Source organism: Mobula birostris, chromosome 1, assembly GCF_030028105.1.
Source record: "Mobula birostris isolate sMobBir1 chromosome 1, sMobBir1.hap1, whole genome shotgun sequence".
NCBI lineage: Eukaryota > Metazoa > Chordata > Chondrichthyes > Myliobatiformes > Myliobatidae > Mobula > Mobula birostris.
In genome coordinates this window covers 117823302-117845163 of record NC_092370.1, presented here as the reverse complement: position 1 = coordinate 117845163, position 21862 = coordinate 117823302, and the positions used below count along the sequence as shown (strand labels likewise).

Here is a 21862-nt window from a genome sequence, read left to right as displayed (position 1 = left end):
TTCCTACATTGTGATTTAACTCTTAGTTAACTGAGTGCATGTTCAATTTAACCAGTTGTTCAAGATTCAGCCGTGTTTAATTTTTAACTTAAACACTAGAGGATTTGTGCATATTTGTGGTTACAGAGAAACAGTTTCTATTTGGTTAATTCACCAAGATATGCAATTTTTTTAAAATTTGAGGTTAATGTCGGTACCGTTCAAAGAATTGGAACCTTTGTCTAACTGTACTGGGAATAAACAGCTGAACCTCACGCAAAATAAGTTTTCAGCAATGTTAATTCTAAAGTGTTTTAAATAAAAGCAAAACATGGAACCGTCATTATTGTTGTTGGGAGTATTATAATCATTTCCAAATGACGGCAGATCTGTTTTTATGTTTTACCAAACATTAACAGCTCCTCTGAGAAGGATTAAATCAATCCCTAATTTAACAAATAAGTAATTGTTTCCGACTTGACTTATTGACATTTGCAAGTAGAATGGTTTTGTACTAAAAATACATAATAATGTTACACAAATACATTTTTTTAAGAATGACCATCTCCTTTAAAGCCCTTTTAAAGTGGCTTGAAATTCTATCCATTTCTCAGTTCTTACCAGAGCAATTTCAAGTGGTTTTAGATTAGATTTAGTGGGGTAGTGTTGAGAGGATTGAATGTGGGGGAGAGAAATCTCAGTGATAAACACACTCAAGAATAATCAGAGTTCAAATGGACCTTCCTACCTACATTAAACTCCATTCAATTTGCAGAGTACATTTGGGAGTTCATACATTTGTGCCCTTGAACTATCAGCTACAGACAGATCCCTCTCCTGGTATGTAGGAAATGCATCATCATTAAAAGAACTGCTAGGAAATTCTTCCCCAGTTAGTAATGCTGCTAAACTGGATTGCTGTGACCATGTTTTTAACAAATGCTTCAGAATTCCACTCTTATTGAATCAAAAGTAGCAGATTCAACATGCAATCACAGCTTTGGAGCGTACTTAGAACTATCATTCAAAGATGAACTTCTGGGCAAATATTCTTTGTCCATTTTACAGAGACTAAATAGGAAAATAAGAATGAAGCATTCTGTGTGTAATCAGATTCATAGCAGTCTCTGTACTTTTCAGCAGTTACTTGTCCAGATCCATATCTCAGAAGGGATGTGTGGTCGTTGGAGAGAATCCAGAAGAGGTTCACAAGGATGATTCTGGGAATGAAGGAATTAACATATGAGGAGCATTTGGCAGCTTTGGGCCTGTACTCACTGGAATTTAGAAGAATGCATGGGGAGCTCATTGAAACCTACCAAATTTTGAAAGGACTAGATAGGGTGGATGTGGGGAGGATGTTTCCTGTGGTGGGGTATCCAGAACTAGAGGGCAATGCCTCAAAATTGTGGGGTGACCCTTTAGAACAGCGGTAAGGAAGAAAGTAGAAACAGGGAGTGGTGAATCTGTGGATTGCTCTGCCACCGACTGCGGTGGAGGCCAAGTCTGTGTGTATATTTAAGGCAGAAGTTGGTGGACTCCTGATTGGTCAGGGCATCAAAGGTCATTGAGAGAAGGCAGGTGTATGGGGTTGAGTAGGATCCGGGATCAGCCATGATGGAATGGCAGAGCAGACTAAGTGGGCTGAATGGCCTAATTCAGCTCCTATGTCTTACGGTCTTATGTCTGCTGAATTTCTGGGCTGCCATTCCCTAAGTGAACCCAACATCTTCCCACTACAGGCAACTCACAGCGCAGTAAGAGTAACTGGATTGTTCTTCCAAAGGGCTAGTATGTCGGCATTGCACCAAAATGGCCTTCTCCTCTGTTAGGTAATTCTATGGATATTATCCAAAACAATAAACTTTTACTCTCCACTGGCTATGAGCTCATTTACACTTTGAATTATGAAGAATTTAACTATGTGCTTGCTGGAAAGGAGTAATGGGTCCCTGATGTGGCAGCATCAATTTCAATCTCCTGTGACCCTCCAGAGACTGACATCCAGTCCCACACTAGAATGGTGCCTTTGAGAGAATGAATGAGCCCCACCTGCCAATCCAAAGTTATCTATCTCAAGTTACTATTCACTCCACTGAAGCACCCACCCCCCACTAAACCATGAGAAATTAATTTAAATCAAAATTAACTGTATTACAAGCCAGTGGGGTGCTGTTTTTCAAAGTAATGCCCTTCCTGTGCTCCTCCTCCCCAAATCTAAAGTTTGCTAAATAGATCACAAGTGACCACAAAAATACACGTTCATGAAATGAAAGTGACAAGGTCAGCACTGACTGCCCATCCCTCTTGCCCCTCTAAAGTGGTGAGTGGGTTATTACCTTAAATCACTGCAGACTGTCTAGTGGAAGCGCCCCCACGATGCTGTCGGGGAAAGATCGCCAATCTCTTTCACCAGCAATAATACAAGGACAGTTAAATATTTCTCTTTCCAGAGTCGATTCAACTGTTGGAGGAACCTGCAGGAATGGTGTTCCAGATACCTATTCTCCTTGTCCTACTAGGCAGTAGAGGTACGGGTTTAGAAGGTACATGCAGATGAAGTCAGTGCGGGCTCACTTTTAACATTTAAGAAAAACTTGGACGTACATGGATGAGAGGTGTATGGAGGGATATGGTCCGGGTGCAGGTCAGTGGGACTAGGCAGAAAAATGGTTCGGCACAGCCAAGAAGGGCCAAAAGGCCTGTTTCTGTGCTGCCATGTTCTATGGTTCTAACTTCGGCGGGGAATTATTTATTATACCATGGTGCTGACCAAAGTGTGTCCTATTTTCACCTCGTTGAAAATTTACAGCAGAAAAATATACATTAATTGGTAATTCCTGACTCTTTCAGACAAGAACAATTCAGTAGTGTTCCTTTGGTACTTCGTTTGTCTGACATTCTTGTTACAATGTCCCCTACTGGTCAAGAGGTTGCTCAGCATTTAGCCTAAACTTCTGAGCCTTTCATTGCAGTTAGTTCAGACACCAGTTCCAGACACGTGTTACAAATAGTGCTGAGACAAAGACAAATCAGTTCAGCCTGAACCCACACTTCCAAGTGTAAATGGAGCCAAAGTTTTATTGAGTGCTGACAGATGGTCAGGTATGAGACAAATCAAATTGTGTGATCTGAATATATCTGATGTGAGAAAATATGACAGGAAGAGCTGGTTTACACTCCTTTAATGTCAAAATAACATTAACTGCTGTGGTTAAAAGGCAGAATGAAAACACAATGTTACAGAAATAATCAGATACATGCCTTCTGTAGCTCTACAAGAAGAATGTCGGATTACAATGATTACTTCATCATATCAATGAGGCAACTGGGTATATCGAACAGCGTGGTACATAGTCCAAGAAAGCCAATAACTAACTTCCATTGTTAACACCAACTATTTTGGTGCAACAATTATTTTGCATCATCGATTTAATTAAAATAGTGAATAGCTTTAGCAGGGACATAAAATACAATATTTACAACATAAAGCAGAAGCACTTAAACTCACAACAAATGATTTACCCACATCTGCACATCAGAGGGTTTGTAACTGGCTTGTGCTATCATGGCAGAAATTACCTTGACCCTGTGCCTTGCTAATGAAGTTCAAGGTCACAGCTACAAAGCCCAGGAGAAGCCATGTCCCCGCACCATGTCCAAAGACCTGCATTCTTAGGTCTTGCCGGTGGCTACGCTTACTCAGGAATCCTGCAAAACAAAAATCAACAAAAGAGCAGCTTTTCTCATACGCCGATTCACATTACTGTGCATTCTTATAGAAATAAACACTGGCTTTAAAATTTATAATATTTGTAAAGATTACCAAAACAAAATAAATGCACCATCATCCAAGGGCATTAGGAGCTCTAGGTGGATTTTTCAATCGCAGAATTTGAATCCAACTTTTACTTAATGCAATGAAGATTTTCATTCAAAGGAGTTTGGTTTTCCCAAAGCATGAATTTAAAACTATTGGAGTTATTCCCAGCTGTGATCAGGAGTTTGCTGAATGTTTAGATAGATGTTCTAATAGAGCAACACCTTAGAATTATACAGATCTTGTATAACCCCACGTACTTTACAAAAGCCTCTTCCACAGCCAACAATATTTCCTAAAATATACATTTGATCAGGAAAACATTGTTGATACCAAGTCACTTAAAAAACTTTGAAGAAGAGATAGAGATGCAAGAAGAGGATTCCAGAACTTAGGGTGTTGGCACTTGATGGCCTGACTATCGAGGGAGGTGTAATAGATCTGAGATGCGTGAGCAGCTGGAACTACAAAGGGGAAGCAGCGATCATGAAGGATCATTGGGATGAAGGTAGGGTTTGGGAGGGGGTAGGAAAGAGACCATGCAGGGAGAGTCAACATATTACACCAAAAGACTCCTCCCCTCCATTAAGGCAAAATAAGCTTATTTTCTTATTGTACCTTTCACAGCTTCAGGATATCCTGAATGAAATGTTTAGATGCGGGCACTATCACAACATGGGGAACGTGACAACTAACCTACACACAGAAAGCTCCCACAAACATAAATAGTATTCAGAGATACAGACAACATGATGACATTCATCAAGCAACTTGATTCTTTTAAACTACCAAGATGGTCTCAATTTAACATCTCAGTCACAATGTAGCTCTGACCCACTACAGCCTGAAGCATCAGCCTAGGTTTCTACATTCATGTCTGTGGAGAGTGACTTGATCCCATAACTTGCAAACCCGGACACAAGAGCAATGCCTACCAATGCCACATCCAGCAAGCTTCCCTAAAATATACGTATCCTCGCTCAGTCGCAACGTTACAGAAGTCTTCAGTAGCCCCAGTTACTATAATGTTGGGGATTATAGAGGTTCATCCTGAGGTAGATACTTTAACAACATTCAAAAGGAACTTGGACAAGTACATGGATAGGAAAAGTTTAGAGGTATATGGTCAAACATGGGCAACTGGGACTAGCTTATAAGGAGTCTTAGTTGGCATGGACCAGATGGGTCAACGTTTCTATGCCATGTGACTATATGTAGAGCTTGTCTTCCTGCCCCCCCCAGTTTAAAGTAACAAAAAAAACCTGTATTAATGAAACTGCCAAAAACTGAACAAATCCATAATCATTATGACTAAATCCATGCTTTAGAGCGCTAAAATGGAAGAATCTCCTTAATATTTCCAATAATAGAAAACACCTGATCTTGCTGAACACTGATGAAATGCTGATAAACACCCTGAGTTGAACCAACCCTTGAAGCCCAAAATTGGCACCAGTTACTCATGTACTTCGCAAGTAAACAAAGTTAACAATAGATGGGAAGAGAAGTTACTTGTAGCCAGGCTGTGGGTGCCCAATATTTATTACCCATTTTTATCTGCCCTTCAACTGGACATCTCAGAGGATGACTATGAGTCGGCTACATTCCTCTCAGTTTGGAGACACATCCCAACCAAACCTGTATGGACAGCATGTTTCTTTCTCAGAAGCTTATTATTTTCTCAATAACTCCATTATACCCATTTTTTGCTTAAAATTAACAGGATTTAAATTCCCCTAGTGAGAGCTGAACTCATGGCTCACTAATCCATGACAACGGTTTGGAATGAATGGTTTATCTAAGAGAGCTAGCGATGGACAGTGGTTCAGCTTACCTCTACACCTCAATGATTACAAGCCCATGGTATCCATGGGAGCATCATTCTACAAAAGAGATCTCTATATATACAGTATGGTAAATGCACACAATGCCATAAACAAGAAGGACGTTGCTTAGTTCATAAGACCATAAGATATAGGAGCAGAATTAGGCCGTTAAGTTTTAGTCTTCTCCGCCATTTCATTATAGCTGATCTATTTCCCTCTCAGCCCCAATCTCCTGCCTGCTCCCTATATCCCTTCAGGCCTGACCAATGAAGAATCTATCAATCACTGCCTTAAATATACCCAATGATTTGGCCTCCACATTTGCCCATGGGAACGAATTCCACAGATTCACCACTCTGGCTAAAGAAATTCCTCTTCATCTCCATTCTAAATGGGCATGACTTCATCCTAATCAACTAGCCACTAAGCAACACAAAAATAATCATACTATGGCTAACCCACTCTCCACTTCAACATCTTGCCTTCCTCACCCAGTGAAGATGCACAGGTGATTCAGCAGCTGTGTAAAAACTAGACTGATTTATTCTGTGCTTATTTCTAAGGCCTCAGAAGTCAGATATCAGCAGCAAAGGTCTTCAAATACAATATGCAATAGTGGTTATCAGATAGTCAATCTACCAAAATGCTTACTGGTTACAGGCACTGAAGGAAACATCATCAACAGTGACAAGCAAGAGAAAATTGGCAGAGCACCCAAAATGCTGGAGGAACTCAGCAGGCCAGGCAGCATCTATGGAAAAAAATACAGTCAATGTTTCAGGCAGGAAAATCAGCAGATGCTGGAAATCCAAGCAACACACAAAATGCTGGAGGAACTCAGGAGGCCAGGCAGCATCTATAGGAAAGAGTAAATAGTCAACATTTCAGGCAGAGACCCTTCATCAAGACTTCATCATCAAAAGTGGCCGATTAGCATTTTAAACTACCAATGTTCATCAATATTTTTTTCCATACACTTGCAAATATTCATAATATTTCACACACCGTATTTAAATACTTGTCTACAACATAGTCGGAGGCCATTCAGTCCATCAAGTTTATGCTGGTTTCCAAAGCATTCCTATTGGTCCCTGTGGTCCACTCTCTCTCTCACCCCTGCCTCTACCACCAACCCCCACCTCCCTAGCTACCAAGTTCACAGTGGACATTTAACTTGGCAGTTCATCTTTGGGACATGGGAGGAAACCCAAATGGTCACAGGGAAAACGTGCAAACTCCACACCGAGAGGGGGCAGAGGTCTGGTTCGACCTCAGATCACTGGAGCTGGAAGGGAACAGCACTTTATTGTTACAACCTGTATCACACAGTCAGGTTGCATATTAAAAGATTCAAATCTCCCTCAGGCTTTACCTTCTCTCTCCCTCTGCCTTCCTCCACATCTAAACTCAGAGTTACTTCTCTTGTTCAAGTTCCGCACTGTGCATCTTGTGGCTTAATCCACCTTTTGCAAGTATATCTTTAGCTGCCAAAATCCTAAACCCTGAATTTTCCCTCCAGAATTCTGATACTGTTTCCATCAGTGTCTGTAACCAGTAAATAGGTTAGTAGCTTGCTGCTCTGATAGCCACCGTTGCCTGGTAGATTTGAAAACTTTTGCTCCTCGTCTGACTTGAGAGACTTTAGAAATAGATGTGGAATAGACCAGTCCAGCTTTCGCTCAAGTGACAAACTACCTCTGCATCTTCAAACACTGGGTGAACGAGGCAAGATTCTTAAACAGAGGATGGGTTGGAGTAGTGTTCTTATTAGCACACAAAGACCCCAGCTCCTAACTAAACAATCCCACCGGTTACACTCCTCCTCTTATTTCCCTGCAGCCCTGTAGCATATTCTCTCTCATGTCAATCATAGCCCTTTAACTTTTATTTAGCCATTTACCTACAATAAGGGGTAACTTACAGCAGCTGATTAAGCTGGAAGGAAATCAATGGCCAGCTGAATCTCACACAGTCAAAGGGAAAATGTGAAAACTACACACGGACAACACCAGGGGTCAGGACTGGACCCAGGTCTCCAGCACTGTGAAGCAGTGTCTCTAACTGTTGTACCACTAACTCCTTTGTTAAGGAACTTCCTATACAATGAGGTGGCATACAGGACTGACACAGATCCACACGGTTGAACGGTGCTGCAACTATAACCTCGCACTCAGTGTCAGCAAGACCAAAGGATTGATTGTGGACCTCAGGAAGGAGGAAGTCAGGACAACATTCATTGAGTCAGCAGAGGAAAAGTTAGGAAGCTTCAAGTTCAAGGGTGTCAACATCTCAGAGGAACTATCCTGGGCCCAACACATCAGTGCAATCACAATAGTCAATAGGTGCAGGAGTAGGCCATTTGGCCCTTCGAGCCAGCACCGCCATTCACTGTGATCATGGCTGATCATCCACAATCAGTACCCCGTTCCTGCCTTCTCCCCATATCCCTTGACTCCGCTATATTTAAGAGCTCTATCTAACTCTTTCTTGAAAGCATCCAGAGAATTGGCCTCCACTGCCTTCTGAGGCACAGCATTCCACAGATCCACAACTCTCTGGGTGAAAAAGTTTTTCCTCAGCTCCGTTCTAAATGGCCTACCCCTTATTCTCAAATTGTGGCCTCTGGTTCTGGACTCCCCCAACATCAGGAACATGTTTCCTGCCTCTAGCATGTCCAATCCCTTAATAATCTTATATGTTTCAATCAGATCCCCTCTCATCCTTCTAAATTCCAGTGTATACAAGCCCAGTTGCTCCAATCTTTCAACATATGACTGTCCCACCATCCCGGGAATTAACCTCGTGAACCTCTGCTGCACTCCCTCAATAGCAAGAATGTCCTTCCTCAAATTTGGAGACCAAAACTGCACGCAATACTCCAGGTGTGTGGTCTCACCAGGGCCTTGTACAACTGCAGAAGGATCTCTCTGCTCCTATATTCATCTCCCTTTGTTATGAAGGCCAACATGCCATTAGTTTTCTTCATTGCCTGCTGTACTTGTATGCTCACTTTCAGTGACTGATGAACAAAGGCGGCACACAGGTGGCTTTACTGCATTTTGAGGAAGTTTGAGGTGATTAGCTACATCACCAAAGATTCTTGCCAATTTCTATAGGTGTACAGTGGAGAACATTCCAGCTGGTTGCATCACAACCTCCAATGCACAGAGTTGCAAGAGTCTGCAGAGGGTTGTAGACGCGGCCAGCTCCAACATGGCACAGACCTCCCCACCACCAAGGAAATCTTCAAGAGCTGCTGCCTCAAGAAGGCAGCATCCATCATTAAGGAATTCCACCACCTGGGACACAACCTCTTCTCGTCACCAGCCTATGTCAGAAATTTCCTGTTCCCCGTTCGCATCAAAATAAATCCCTCCCTTTGAAAAAAATAATGAAACAGCAGAGGAGTCTGATGACTTTTAGGTATTCTCACAAAACCAAGTAAATTGCCAATAGAAATAACAATGAAATCCGACCTTTGCTTCTTTCACCAGGCTAGTCAAAGGTTCAGAATATCGAATCGGCTTCCTACAAGCTCACTGAGCAGCTACGTTCTTCCAAATCTGTCATGGGTCCAACTCCTGTATTTTACCTTGTGAATACTCTTATGGCAAAGTCTGGCATCAGGATTCTTGTGTTTAACAGATATTCATGTTCATGGATTTCTCTTCCCTTTTGCCAAGGGCAGGTGCACCAGCCATTTGGGTCAGAACTTTGAAATAAATCATCTTCACCTAATGTAATCTTATTCCAGGCTCAGTTTGCTTCCCAGTGTAGTCTCCAATAAGTATTTATTAGCCATCTCTAAATACCCCTGAAATAATGATAGTGGTGTTGAACCATTTTTTTAAACTTCTGCTGCCCTTGTGGTGAGGTCCTCACATGACAATGTTGGGGAGGGAGTTTCAGGACTTCGACCTAAATGACGGAACGGTGAAGTATTTCCAAGGCAGGATAATATTGAGTCAGTGATGTATTCATTGGCCTGGTCCCTTCACTTTCTTGGCAGAAGAGCTCATGGAAAGTGCTGCCAGGAAGCCCAGGCAAGTCTGGAAAGTGGCACAGACTGCAGACTTGGTGCTCCAGTGATGGAGAGAATGAATATTCAGAGTGGTAGATTGTATTATCTACGATGGTGTTGAGCGTCTGAATGTGAATGTAGCTGAATTCATTCAGGGAAACAAAGTTCATTCCATCACTCTCCTGACTTTGGTAGATGGTGGAAAGGCTTTAAAGTGTTAGAAGGCGAGTTATTTACTGCAAAGGTTGCCAGTCTCTGACTTGCTCCAATAGTCACAGTAGTTTCAATGGTTGTCTCAGTCTTGTGTCTGATCATTTCTGATCTCAAAATGCTGGCTCCCGATAACCACAGCCATCTTTCTCTGAACAAGGCAGAGCCCCAACAAGGGTAGAGAAATGTTCTTCTTTAGTTGAAGAGGGCCAGATAAGGCTGATGGCTCACGTGTATGTACAGGTGTGTTTATATACACACACCATGTACAATAACTCTGCATCTAGGCACAGCAACACAGAAGTATGAAGGGCACTAAAGGTCAAATGTAGGCATCTGACCTCATGTTGTGCCTCTGTCTCCACACCAAGAGGGGTTTCATATGAATGGCACAATCAATCATTACAAGAAAGGCAGGCGAATGGTTTGCCCATTTTAAAATCCGTTCCAAATGGATAATGGCTTTGAATTATTTAAGCTTCTGAGCAGCAGACATTTGTGAAGAGCAAGTTAGACTCTAACAGGGCAAGAAAGGTGATCAAGGGAAAGGTCTAGTCTGAACATCACTCACAGCTCACTCTCTTGCAGCCAACTGTGGCATGGGACCGTGGAGGAACCAGGAGTAGTGCCAGCCACAAAAAGGTGAGAGTGAGTGGGTCAGCTCACACACATTGAGTTCACAATGGTTAGACCTACACTGACAATTGATGCCACACTCGATTCAGGAGGCCAAAGAAATTCTGCATTTCCATGATGACCCTCACTAGTCTTTATAGGTACATCATAGCAAGCATCCTATCCAGATCCATAACGGTTTAGTCTGGCCTGCCCAAGCCCACAAGTGATTGCAGAGAGTGTATCATGCAATCCAACCTCCCTTCTGCTGACTTCAGCTACCCTTCCCACTGCCTTGGGAAAACATCTAGCGTTATCAAGGACCCCTCCCTCCTACCCAGTCATTCTTTCTTCTACCCCCACCCATTGGGCAGAAGATATAAAAGCTTGAGAACATGAGCCACCAGGCACAAGGACTGTTTTGATCCTGCTGTTATGAGACTCATTAATGGACCCCTAGTGCACAAAAATATGAAATCTTGATCTCTCAATCTCAATATGAAGAGGAGAAGATGGTGGCGCGACGCAGCGCGCAGCAGCCACTCCGGTGATGAATATCTGTCATCTGTCAAGTAGGATGCCATGCCCAATCCTGACTTGATGGAGACAGACATGAGAGCACGGAGGAACATCTGGTGAAACTTCTGAAATGCCTGTTTCGCTGCTGCTGCTACTGTGTGATCCAGAATCTCCGGAGGGGAAGGCCCCGAGTCCTCGGCTTTGCTTGTTGCTCGGTGGCCGGGGCGGGGTCGAAGCGCTCGGCAGAGATGGTGCTCGGTGCTGGAGGGCTGGTCAGAGGCTCAAAGTTTTCGGACGGACTCAGATTCAGCTGTGGTTGGGTGCTGCATCGGCAAGTTTACGGCACTGGAGGTTCATGGCAGGGAGAGTTTCTCCCTTCTACCGTCTGCGTGAGATGATGGGCTATCTGGACTTTGATACTTTTTTTTTACTGTGCCCATGGTCTGCTCTTTTATCAAATTACGGTATTGCTTTGCACTGTTGTAACTATATGTTATAACTATGTGGTTTTTGTCCGTTTTAGTCTTGGTCTGTCCTGTGTTTCTGTGATATCATACTGGAGGAACATTGTATCATTTCTTAATGGATGCAATTTTAAATGACAATAAATGAGGATTGAGTGTCCTCATAATCTAATAATAATCTAATCTAATTTGTCATGGCCCTTGCACTTTATTTGTCTACCTGCACTGCACTCTCTCTGTAACACTTTATTCTGTTCTCTTTTTATTATCTCAAAGTACGTATGTACAGAATGCTCTGTCTGGGTGGCACAGAAAGGAATGCTTTTCAACGCATTTTGGTAAATATAACAATAATAAACCAATTACCAATGGTACTTCAGCATTTGGAACAGACTCTCTCAGTCTGCTCTTCAGATCAAATTGGGATCAGTTTTTGGGCCACGTGGTCCTGGATAGTTTGGCCTCCAAATTGCAAGTATATCTAAGATATCACATCACAGCCCAAGAACAAAGCAAAACTCTGGTGGGCAGCTACCACCCTACCAATTATGACAACAAATTCTGAAGGTCCCACTGCACTTTGTTTGCAGGTCTGTAGATTGGTTCAAAGATTCATTCATTATCAAAGTATACAACTCTGAAATTCTTCTTCTCCAGGTAGCCATGAAACCAAGAAAAGAACGGCAGCACGATCATCAACCCCAAAATCCCCCCTCCCCGCACAAAAATGAACAAAATGGACAGGCACATCGACCCCCAAATCCCCCTCCTCCACACAAAAAAATGAGAAAGATCAGGCAAAAAAACACAGAATATAGAAATACTGAAAAAGTCTATAGTCCAAGTCCATATCCAAAACGCAGAAAACCTGTTACCAACTCAAACTGAGTGGTGCACATTAGTGAGATTTATAGAGCCAGCCTGAGTAATGAGTAATTAATGAGTCCATGAGTAATGGACACAAACCAATCCATCGTGCTGTCCTCCCCAACATTGTCAGCACCTACAGGAGACACCAACTGAAGAAAATGGAATCCATCATCGAGGAACCCCACCATCCGGGCTATGCCCCTTTCTCTGAAGACCTATCCTGGGACCAACATATACAAAGAAGACATACCAGCAGCTACATTTCATGAGGAGATTGAGGAGGTTTGATAGGTCACTAAGGACGCCAGCAAATGTCTACAGACGTGCCATAGAGAGCATTCTAACTGGTAGCATCACTGGCTGGTACGGAGGGGCCACTGCACAGAATTGGGGAAAAAAAGTTGCAGAGTTGTGAACTCATCCAGATCCATCATGGGTACAGCTTCCTCATCATCAAGGAAATCTTCAAAAGGTAATGTCTCAAAAATGCATTAAGGACACCCATCACCAGGACATGCCCTCTTCTCATTGCTGCTATCAGAGAGGAAGTACAGGAGCCTAAAGACACACACTTACTGTTTCAGGAACAGCTTCTTCCCCTACACCATCAGTTGGCAATGAACCAACCCATGAACATTCTCTCACTCTTTTGCACTACTTGCATAATGTTATATATATTATAATTTATAGTCGTTTTTATGTACTGCTGCCACAAAACACATACCATGACATATGCAATGATATTAAAGTTGATTCTGATTAAAACTATGGAGCAGCAGGTTCGGGACATTGAAGTCTCACGCCAGCAGGTTCAGGAACAGCTACTTTCCTATAACCTGAAAAGACCTTGAACCCGTACAACCCTAACCCTACCTCAGCAATGGAACACCACAGATTATCACGTGCACTACTTTGAGTTTCTCTCCTTTTTGGCACTCATTTTTGCTATCTTTGCTTTACTCTCTTGTATAATTCATGTACAGTTATGTGTTGCCTGTGCCTACACGCCTGAATCGCAGCCGCAAGCAAGTTTTCAATTCACCGTGCTGGCGCACATGACAATAAAGTCAACTTGACGACTTACCGTCCCCTGACCGCAGGGTAACCAACCCTCTCCGGACTAACGCAGTTGCCAAGGGCCGCACTCTCCAAGGTAGGGTGATGTGGCGGAACACTTCCTGCGGAGTTGGGTCCCGCTACTGTGTGATGAGGACCTCCCCCCGCCAAGGGGCAAAGATTCAAATGCCTCCTCAGGGAGAGCTCAATTTTTGTTGGGGGGGGCAAAAAGGGATTTAAAGAAAACTTCATTCAGAAAACTTCCCCGACACGAAGTGCTTTGTGCACTTTTCCTGCGAACACAAAGCCACATAGTACGACCCGCGGCTGGGTAGGGGAATCTTGACGAGAAATCTGAATCAAACTTTGGTTTGCATGCCGAGGCGACGGCTGTCTCTCCCTCTCCGGGCAAGTACCCACCAGCACTCCCGGGAACAGACGTGCCTCCCACCGCACCTTACATCGAGCAGCTCACGGAGTCTGGTTAGTTTGGAGAGGACAGCTCCAGCGGACAGAAACAACGCGAGCTCACTTCACAGTCAAAGGAGCGGCGCGGAGGATGCGTCCCGCTTCTCGCTGCGGGAACCTGAACATTTGCAGCCAGTGTGAACGCCCCAAGTTAGAACCTCACACAGCACGTACGCAGGGAGAGCGCTGGGGAGTCCTTATTCGAAATTAAAAAACGCTTACCTTGGGGAACAGTGGCAGGATCTTTCTTTAACGTGGCTTCCTATCTCTGGCCACAAGTGAACCTCGCTCAATGTGTGGGACTACGAGACCTTCTCATTCTTTCTCTCTCCTCTTCTTCGCTCCTCCCTCCTTTGGAAAGTGAGAGACAGACGAGCCCAAAACCCAGACACCTCCCAACGCCACCCTCTCACCCTCTAGGTGTACGCCCCAACCAATGGGGGAATCCCAGCATCACATCCCAAACCCTGATTGATAGCGCCTTTAAAAGACACGTGGAGACTTTCTAAACAGGGAGTACCAGTTCCCTGGGCTAGATGACATCCCCGCGGTCACGCCTGGTGCAATAATATACAGTACTGGAATCAAGATGGACTCTGCCCACACGCAACATTATGGTGTGGCCGCTTGCCTTTCAACGCGACCAAATATCTGAACAGGAAGGCAGATTTATCCCTGGGGTGTGGGGGGAGGCTTCGCTCCTGGACCAAAGTTCAGAGTGAAACTTATTATCAGAGTACATACATGTCACCACATCCAACCCTCAGATTTTTCTTTCTGCAGGCGCACTTAGCCAGTCTATAGAACAGTAACTGTAAACAAACTCTGCAAATGTAAACAAATAGCAATAAATAACGTGCATGAAATAAGAATATAACAGAGTCCTTAAGTGAGTGTAGCTATCCCCTTTTCTTCAAGAGCCTGATGGCAGCAGCGAGAAGAGACCAATCAAGGTGGTGAGCATCTTTGATGAAGGACGCTGCTTTTCTACGGCACGTTGCATGCAGGTGTGCTCAGTGGTTGGGAGGGTTTTATCCGTTCATCCACTACCTTTTGTAGGAGTTTCCGCTCAAAGGCATTGGTGTTCCCATACCAGGCAGTAATACAACCAGTCAGCACACTTTCCACTGCACATCTGTAAAAGTTTGCTAAGGTTTTCGATGACATGGCGAACCTCGGCAGACTCCTGGGGAAGACGAGGCGCCGTCGTGTTTCTCCGCAATAATATTTATTTGAAGCAACCTTCTTACGGGCTGATTAGCGACCCTCTTCCCTTGGTCTAAAAGCTAACACTTTGTATTTTGGAAATACTGCGGTAGTTGAGGCAGGCACAATTCCGACATTTCAAAGGGCGTTAATTGATACATTGATTTATTATTGTCATCGTACTGGAGTACAGTGAAAAACTTTATTTTGCATGCCGTCCATACGGATCATTTAGTTACATCCGTACATCAAGGTTCTGCAAGGAAACACAGTAACAGAACACAGGCATAATAGTACGGTACAAGCCAAAACGTAGTGAGGTCAAGAGACCACCTCATCCTACAAGAAGTCCCTTCAGTAGTCTTACAACATCAGGAGAGAAGCAGGCCTTGCTCCTGGTGGTACAGTACATGCTTTCAGGTGTTCGTATCTTCTGCCCCCAGGGAGAGACCGTAAGATCGAGTCTGCCCGGCCAATTCACCAGGGCTGATCATTTTTTCCCTCTCGGCTCCAATCTCCTGGTATCCCTTCATACCCTGACTAATCAAGAATCTATCAACAAGAGAGAATGTATTTGACAGCTGGCTGCTTTACCAGGGCAGTAAGAAGAGTCCATGGATAGGGACGTTTTAGAGGAATATGGCCAGCCGCAGGTAACTGGAACTAGCTCAGGTGAGCACCCTGGACAGTATGGACGGGTTGAGCCAAAGGAGCCGTCTCCAGGCAGGATTACTCTGTGACTAACGGAGTAAAAACCTTTCAAAGCAGGGTTATCAGGCAGTAACCCAAATAAACCTGGCAGCTAAACAAATACCTGATGGGTTGTGAGAAATTTCTTACTGGATGACATGGGGAACTTCCAGAACATGGAGCTCAGTAGGTGAAAGGATGGCCACCAGTGGGGCAAATCCGGAATGTTCCAGAGGCAGAACTGGAGGAACATGGAGGTTCCAGAGGGTCCCGTTCACAGAAGGAGAGCAGAGAGTATTCGGGAGGGGGGAGGAGAGGAGGGGGGGGAAGAGGAGGGGGGGGAAGAGGAGGGGGGGGAAGAGGAGGGGGGGGAAGAGGAGGGGGGGGAAGAGGAGGGGGGGGAAGAGGAGGGGGGGGAAGAGGAGGGGGGGGAAGAGGAGGGGGGGGAAGAGGAGGGGGGGGAAGAGGAGGGGGGGGAAGAGGAGGGGGGGGAAGAGGAGGGGGGGGAAGAGGAGGGGGGGGAAGAGGAGGGGGGGGAAGAGGAGGGGGGGGAAGAGGAGGGGGGGGAAGAGGAGGGGGGGGAAGAGGAGGGGGGGGAAGAGGAGGGGGGGGAAGAGGAGGGGGGGGAAGAGGAGGGGGGGGAAGAGGAGGGGGGGGAAGAGGAGGGGGGGGAAGAGGAGGGGGGGAAGAGGAGGGGGGGAAGAGGAGGGGGGGAAGAGGAGGGGGGGAAGAGGAGGGGGGGGAAGAGGAGGGGGGGGAAGAGGAGGGGGGGGAGAGGAGGGGGGGGAGAGGAGGGGGGGGAGAGGAGGGGGGGGAGAGGAGGGGGGGGGAGAGGAGGGGGGGGAGAGGAGGGGGGGAAGAGGAGGGGGGGGAAGAGGAGGGGGGGGAAGAGGAGGGGGGGGAAGAGGGGGGGGGAAGAGGGGGGGGGAAGAGGGGGGGGGAAGAGGAGGGGGGGGAGGGGGGGAGGGGGGGAGGGGGGGGAGGGGGGGGAGGGGGGGGAGGGGGGGGAGGGGGGGGAGGGGGGGGAGAGGGGGGGAGAGGGGGGGAGAGGGGGGGAGAGGGGGGGAGAGGGGGGGAGAGAGGGAAAGGGATTCAGACAGGGGGTTTAGGCTGGAAAAATTCAGCAGCCAGAGACTGAATCCTGAAGCTATTTATGAGGCCAGCCCAAACGAGAATCAGCTGCCTCAACAAAAACTGGGGAAAACCGGAAAACCTGGAATAAGGAGCATGGACCAGACCGTGAACCGGAATGCGGATTTCACGGACCGGACCATGACAATGACTCCAGAAGTTTGGTTCAGGTGGTAGATGTGAGGCTGAACCTCAGACTTGTCATAGCTGATTTTTTAAAATTCATGCACATTTAAGCAGCACACAAGTTGTAACAGGGTTGGAGACTGTGACTTTATGGAGATGAAAGCAGGTGGTCCTGGTGATCGGTGGAATGTGGGTTGTCAGATTGGGAGGGGGAGAATGCAGAGTGCTTGGAAGTTTACAGGACAGATGGGGGGGGGGTTAAGATTTCAGAATGAAGGCAGATAAGGGGCCAAGAAGAGCATTAGGAACCCTTAAAAGGGATGTCAACAAATCTGATCCTTAGTAGCCTTTCAGAATCACATCCAATTGATGCTTAAAAATGTAGATTTCCTGAGTTCTCTCCAGCAATAATCTCCAAACCACAGTGGCCAGAGTTAGCAATTCTTGCTCTTTTTCAATCCACAATTTCTGAAGTACACTGTTCGGACTCTCTGGTGACAGAACAAATTCACCTATTGATGTAGTAATAATAAACTTCCATCACATCAACTATCTTGTAGGTCAAAAAGATATTTAAAAAAAACTCAGGGGGCTCTTTAGCTATCAAGCCTCTTTGAATGTGCTAACCTGCAAATCTCTTTTCCCCCTTGCCTTGCCCCAAAGCCCTGTAAGCGTTTCCTTTTCAAGTAGATACATTACCTTATTAAAGAGTCTGCTGGATTCTTTTCCACTGCCTTTACTGGCAGTGCGTCCCAGATCACAACTCGCTGCTTGGAAAAACATTTCTCATCTCCTCCCAACTGCTCTCAGTCTGTACGCTTTGATTCCTGATCCATTTGCAGATTGGAATAGTTTCTCTTATTCTTACCAAACTCGGTGGTGATTTTGCAAGAAAATATCCAAGTTGGATCGTTTGAAAACTGAAGAGGTCCTGGACAAACCACGTGGTAGTTGTTTACACAGCAGAGTATATAACAGGTGATGCAACTCAAGCCCTCTTGATAGGCACCCAGGCTGCCTAAATCCTTGGTTAAGCCTCCGCCCACTTATTCCAAAAGCCGTCTGTAAGCTCCCCGAAAGGGCATAAAAATCTGTGAATGTTATTCCCCATAGATATGTAGCGTGAATCTTTCAGTAACATTTGGCAGTTTCATTCCTCACTTGTAACCAGCGCTGAGAAATTTATGCCTCTGATGACAGCAAGATTAACCGAGCCTGTCGTAGATTAGTCTCAGCTTGCAAAGAAGCCATGCCTCCAGTACTATTGGAAAGCGTTCAGATATAATCATTAGTTTATAATCAGCGGTATCACCAGAGCACAGAAGATGTTAAATACGGACAGCATCAGTAACAGGTCTTCCTCCATAATTACCCTAACGCGGCTGGTAACGCTGAGCGTGCCCTGCGGACCTGTGACGAGCCGGCACTGGAGCGAGGTAATTCGTTACAAAATGCCCTTTGCAGACCTAGTCACTACTTTTATTGAAGTTGTCTTACTGTTTTAAACAGTTTAAAACTGCCCAATGAATTGCTGTCAGAAAAGTACCCAAAAAAGGCCAACAACATTGTGAAGGATTCCACCCACTCCGCTGTTATGGACTGTTTGTCCTGTTACCATCAGGGAGGAGGCTACATAGCATTCATGCAAGGACTACCAGACTCAAAAACAGTTACTTTCCCCAAGCAGTAAGTCTAATATACTCCGCCACCCATTAAACCCCCATACACCTCCCCCCCCCACACACACCCCACCACCTCTATCATTCTGTCAGTCACCTTATCTACAGACACTCCTGGGCCTAGCATCACTTTATGTACATACAATCAATCTATGTATGGAAGCTATCTCATATATTTACACTTATTACATTTTTTAAATTATTGTGTTCATTATCTTATTGTGTTTTATTGTGCTGCATCAGATCAGGAGTAACAATTATTTGATTCTCCCTTACTCTTGCGTACCGGAAATGACATTAAATACCTTGAATCTTCACATTTAAATTCTCAGACTTTAACAATCACTAGTTTTGTTCTTTTAACGCCCTCTTGTCTCCCTGTTCTGCACTTTCTCTGTAACTGTAACACTATATTCTACTTTATAGATCATAAAATGATGAACAAAAGGAACAGAATTAGGCCATTCAGCCCATCTAGACTGCTCTGCCATTTCACCATGGCTGATCCATTTTCCCTCTCAGCCCAAATCTCCTACCATCGCCCCCGTATCCCTTCATACCCTGACCAATCAAGAATTTATCAACTTCTGCCTTAAATATACATAAAGATGGCCTCCATAGCTGCCTGTGGCAATGAATTCCATGGATTCACCATTCTGTGGCTAAAGAAATTCCTCCTCATCTCCGTTCTAAAAGGACGCTCCTCTATTCTGAAGCTGTGTCCTCTGGTCTTGGACGCTCCCACCATAGGAAACATCCTCTCCACATCCACTCTATCAAGGCCTTCCACCATTCAAAAGGTTTCAATTAGGTCACCCCTCATTCTTATGAATTCCAGTGAATACAGGCCAGAGCCATCAAATATTCTTCATATGACAAGCTGTTCAATCCTGGAATCAATTTTGTGGACCTCCTTTGAACCCTCTCCAGTTTCAGCACATCCTTTCTAAGATAAAGGGCCCAAAACTGCTCACAATACTCCTCACCAGTGCTTTATAAAGTCTCAGCATTATATCTTTGTTTTTATATTCTAGTCCTCTTGAAATGAATGTTAATACCGCATTTGCCTTCCTCACCACAGACTCAACCTGCAAATTAACCTTTAGGGAATCTTGCACAGGGACTCCCAATCCACTTTGCACCTCAGAATTTTACATTTCTATCCACTTAGATCTTTTCTTCTACCATTTCTTCTACCGAAGTGCATGACCATACACTTCTTGACATTGAATTCTATCTGCCACTTCTTTGCTCATTCTCCTAATCTACTTCCTACTTCCTTCTGTAGCCTCTCTACCGCCTCAAAACTTCCTCCACCTATCTTCATATCATCTGCAAACTTTGCAACAAAGCCATCAATTCCATCATCCAAAACATTAACATATAAACCCCTATGGAACACTACTAGTCACCAGCAGCAAACCAGAAAAGGCTCCCTTTATTTCCACTCTGCCTCCTGCCAATCAGCCACTGCTTTATCAATGCTAGAATCTTTCCTGTAATACCTTGGGCTCATATCTTGTTAAGCAGCCTCATGTGTGACACTTTGTCAAAAGCCTTCTGGAAATCCAAGTACACGACATACCAATTCTCCATTGTCTATCCTGTTTATTGTTTTTTCAAAGAATTCCAAAACATTTGTCAGGCAGGACTTTCCCTTGTGGAAAACATGCTGACTATGGCCTATTTTATCATGTGCCTCCAAGTACTCTGAAACTACATCCTTAACAATTGACTCCAACATCTTTCCAACCACTGAGGTCAAACTGACTGGTCTATAATTTCCTCTCTTCTGCCTCTCTCCCCTCTTGAAGAGTGGAATGACATTTGCAATTTTCCAATCTTTTGGAACCATTCCAGACTCTAATGATTCTTGAAAGGTCATTACTATGCCTCCACAATCTTTTCATCCGCCTCTAAGAACCGTGGGGTGTAGTCCATCTGGTCCAGGTGAGTTTTCTACCTTCAGACTTCCCAGTTTCCTAAGAATCTTCTCTCTAGTAATGATAACTTCACATTCTTCATGATCCCTGATACCTAGAACTTCCACCATATTGCTAGTGCCCTCCACAGTGAAGACTGACACAAAATACTTAATTAGTTTGTCCACCATTCCCCTTGCACTACTTCAATGTACTGATATCATAAAATGAAATGTATGGATGGCATGCTAAACAAAATTTTTCACTGTGCTTCAGTACGTGTGACAATTTACCCAACTTACCAGTTTACCTGGTACTTTGAAATTAGGATCAGAAGGAAAACAAAATAGACCGCATCCAAGTCAACAGATTTAAGTTAAAGACCTAATTGAATGATTTGTACATATTTGAGGGGCTGAGTGGCCCTTCAGGACAAATTGTTCCTGAATGTCAAACCAGCACAGTTCCGCGTCCTTCTCTGTCATTGACCTGCTTACTTTGGCTCTGGGTAGCCAGCTGTGTCAACTCCACTCTTCCCAGTTTCTACTTTTTATTCAGTCACTTGTCTGGAAGTTCAATAGGTCAACAGCCTTCCTCTGTTGCGCAGAGAAAGTGTCTCACCTCATTTGTACTGCTCCCAGTCTCTCAGCACACTCCTACATCTCATCTTAGTTGGTGCAGATACCAGTACCTTTGACACCATGTCTCAGTGCTAAAATATCTTGTGTTGTCTTAAGAACAGCTGAAGAATAACCAATACTACAGGCAAAACTAACATTATGCTGTATTAAACTAGAAGAACTTACAGAGACAGAGGGTTAATTTTATGTATAGGTTACGAGAAAATACTTCAAGCATGTTCAATATTAACTCTGTAAAAACACTTACACAGGAGTCAAGTTAGTTACATAGTGCAACTCTTAGTGGGAGTCACTCACAATATAGTATGAGCCACACACTGTATATTGCAGTGTTCCTATATTCCCATAGCACAAATGCAATGTATGTGTTGAAAAAAAACGAAGTGAATATTGGGTCAGGGAAGTAGATATCAGTCTGTTTTGCAATCCCTCCAATGTATATTGTTACCCACTCTCTCCATTCTGATTCCCATGAGCTTACAGGCAGACACCAGCTAGCCCTACATGCAGCTCCAGAAAATCCACTGGTGTTTCTTTTCCTAACATTTTTTTTGTTTTTAATGGGAGAGAGGTTGATTAATGCCCTTGTTCCTTGAGGCTAACACTGGAGTCCTTCTTC

General features: G+C 44.5%; 1 protein-coding gene across 6 annotated transcripts in view; it reads right to left on the bottom strand.

The window, feature by feature from the left end:
- Positions 1-17920, bottom strand: part of col14a1a (collagen, type XIV, alpha 1a) — a 273774-nt gene extending 255854 nt beyond the window's left edge. For 4 of the 6 annotated variants that reach the window (XM_072261032.1, XM_072261062.1, XM_072261071.1 and 1 more), the window contains exons 1-2: positions 14071-14194; positions 3562-3690 (exon numbers count right to left, since the gene is read on the bottom strand). In XM_072261032.1, coding sequence (XP_072117133.1) covers positions 3562-3652 — 91 coding nt within the window. In that variant the 5' untranslated portion in view covers positions 3653-3690; positions 14071-14194. Of the gene's footprint in view, positions 1-3561; positions 3691-13408; positions 13808-14070; positions 14195-17700 lie in introns of those variants that run through there. The other 2 variants (XM_072261042.1, XM_072261051.1) reach the window with 2 other exon arrangements.
- Positions 17921-21862: the final 3942 nt, after the last annotated feature.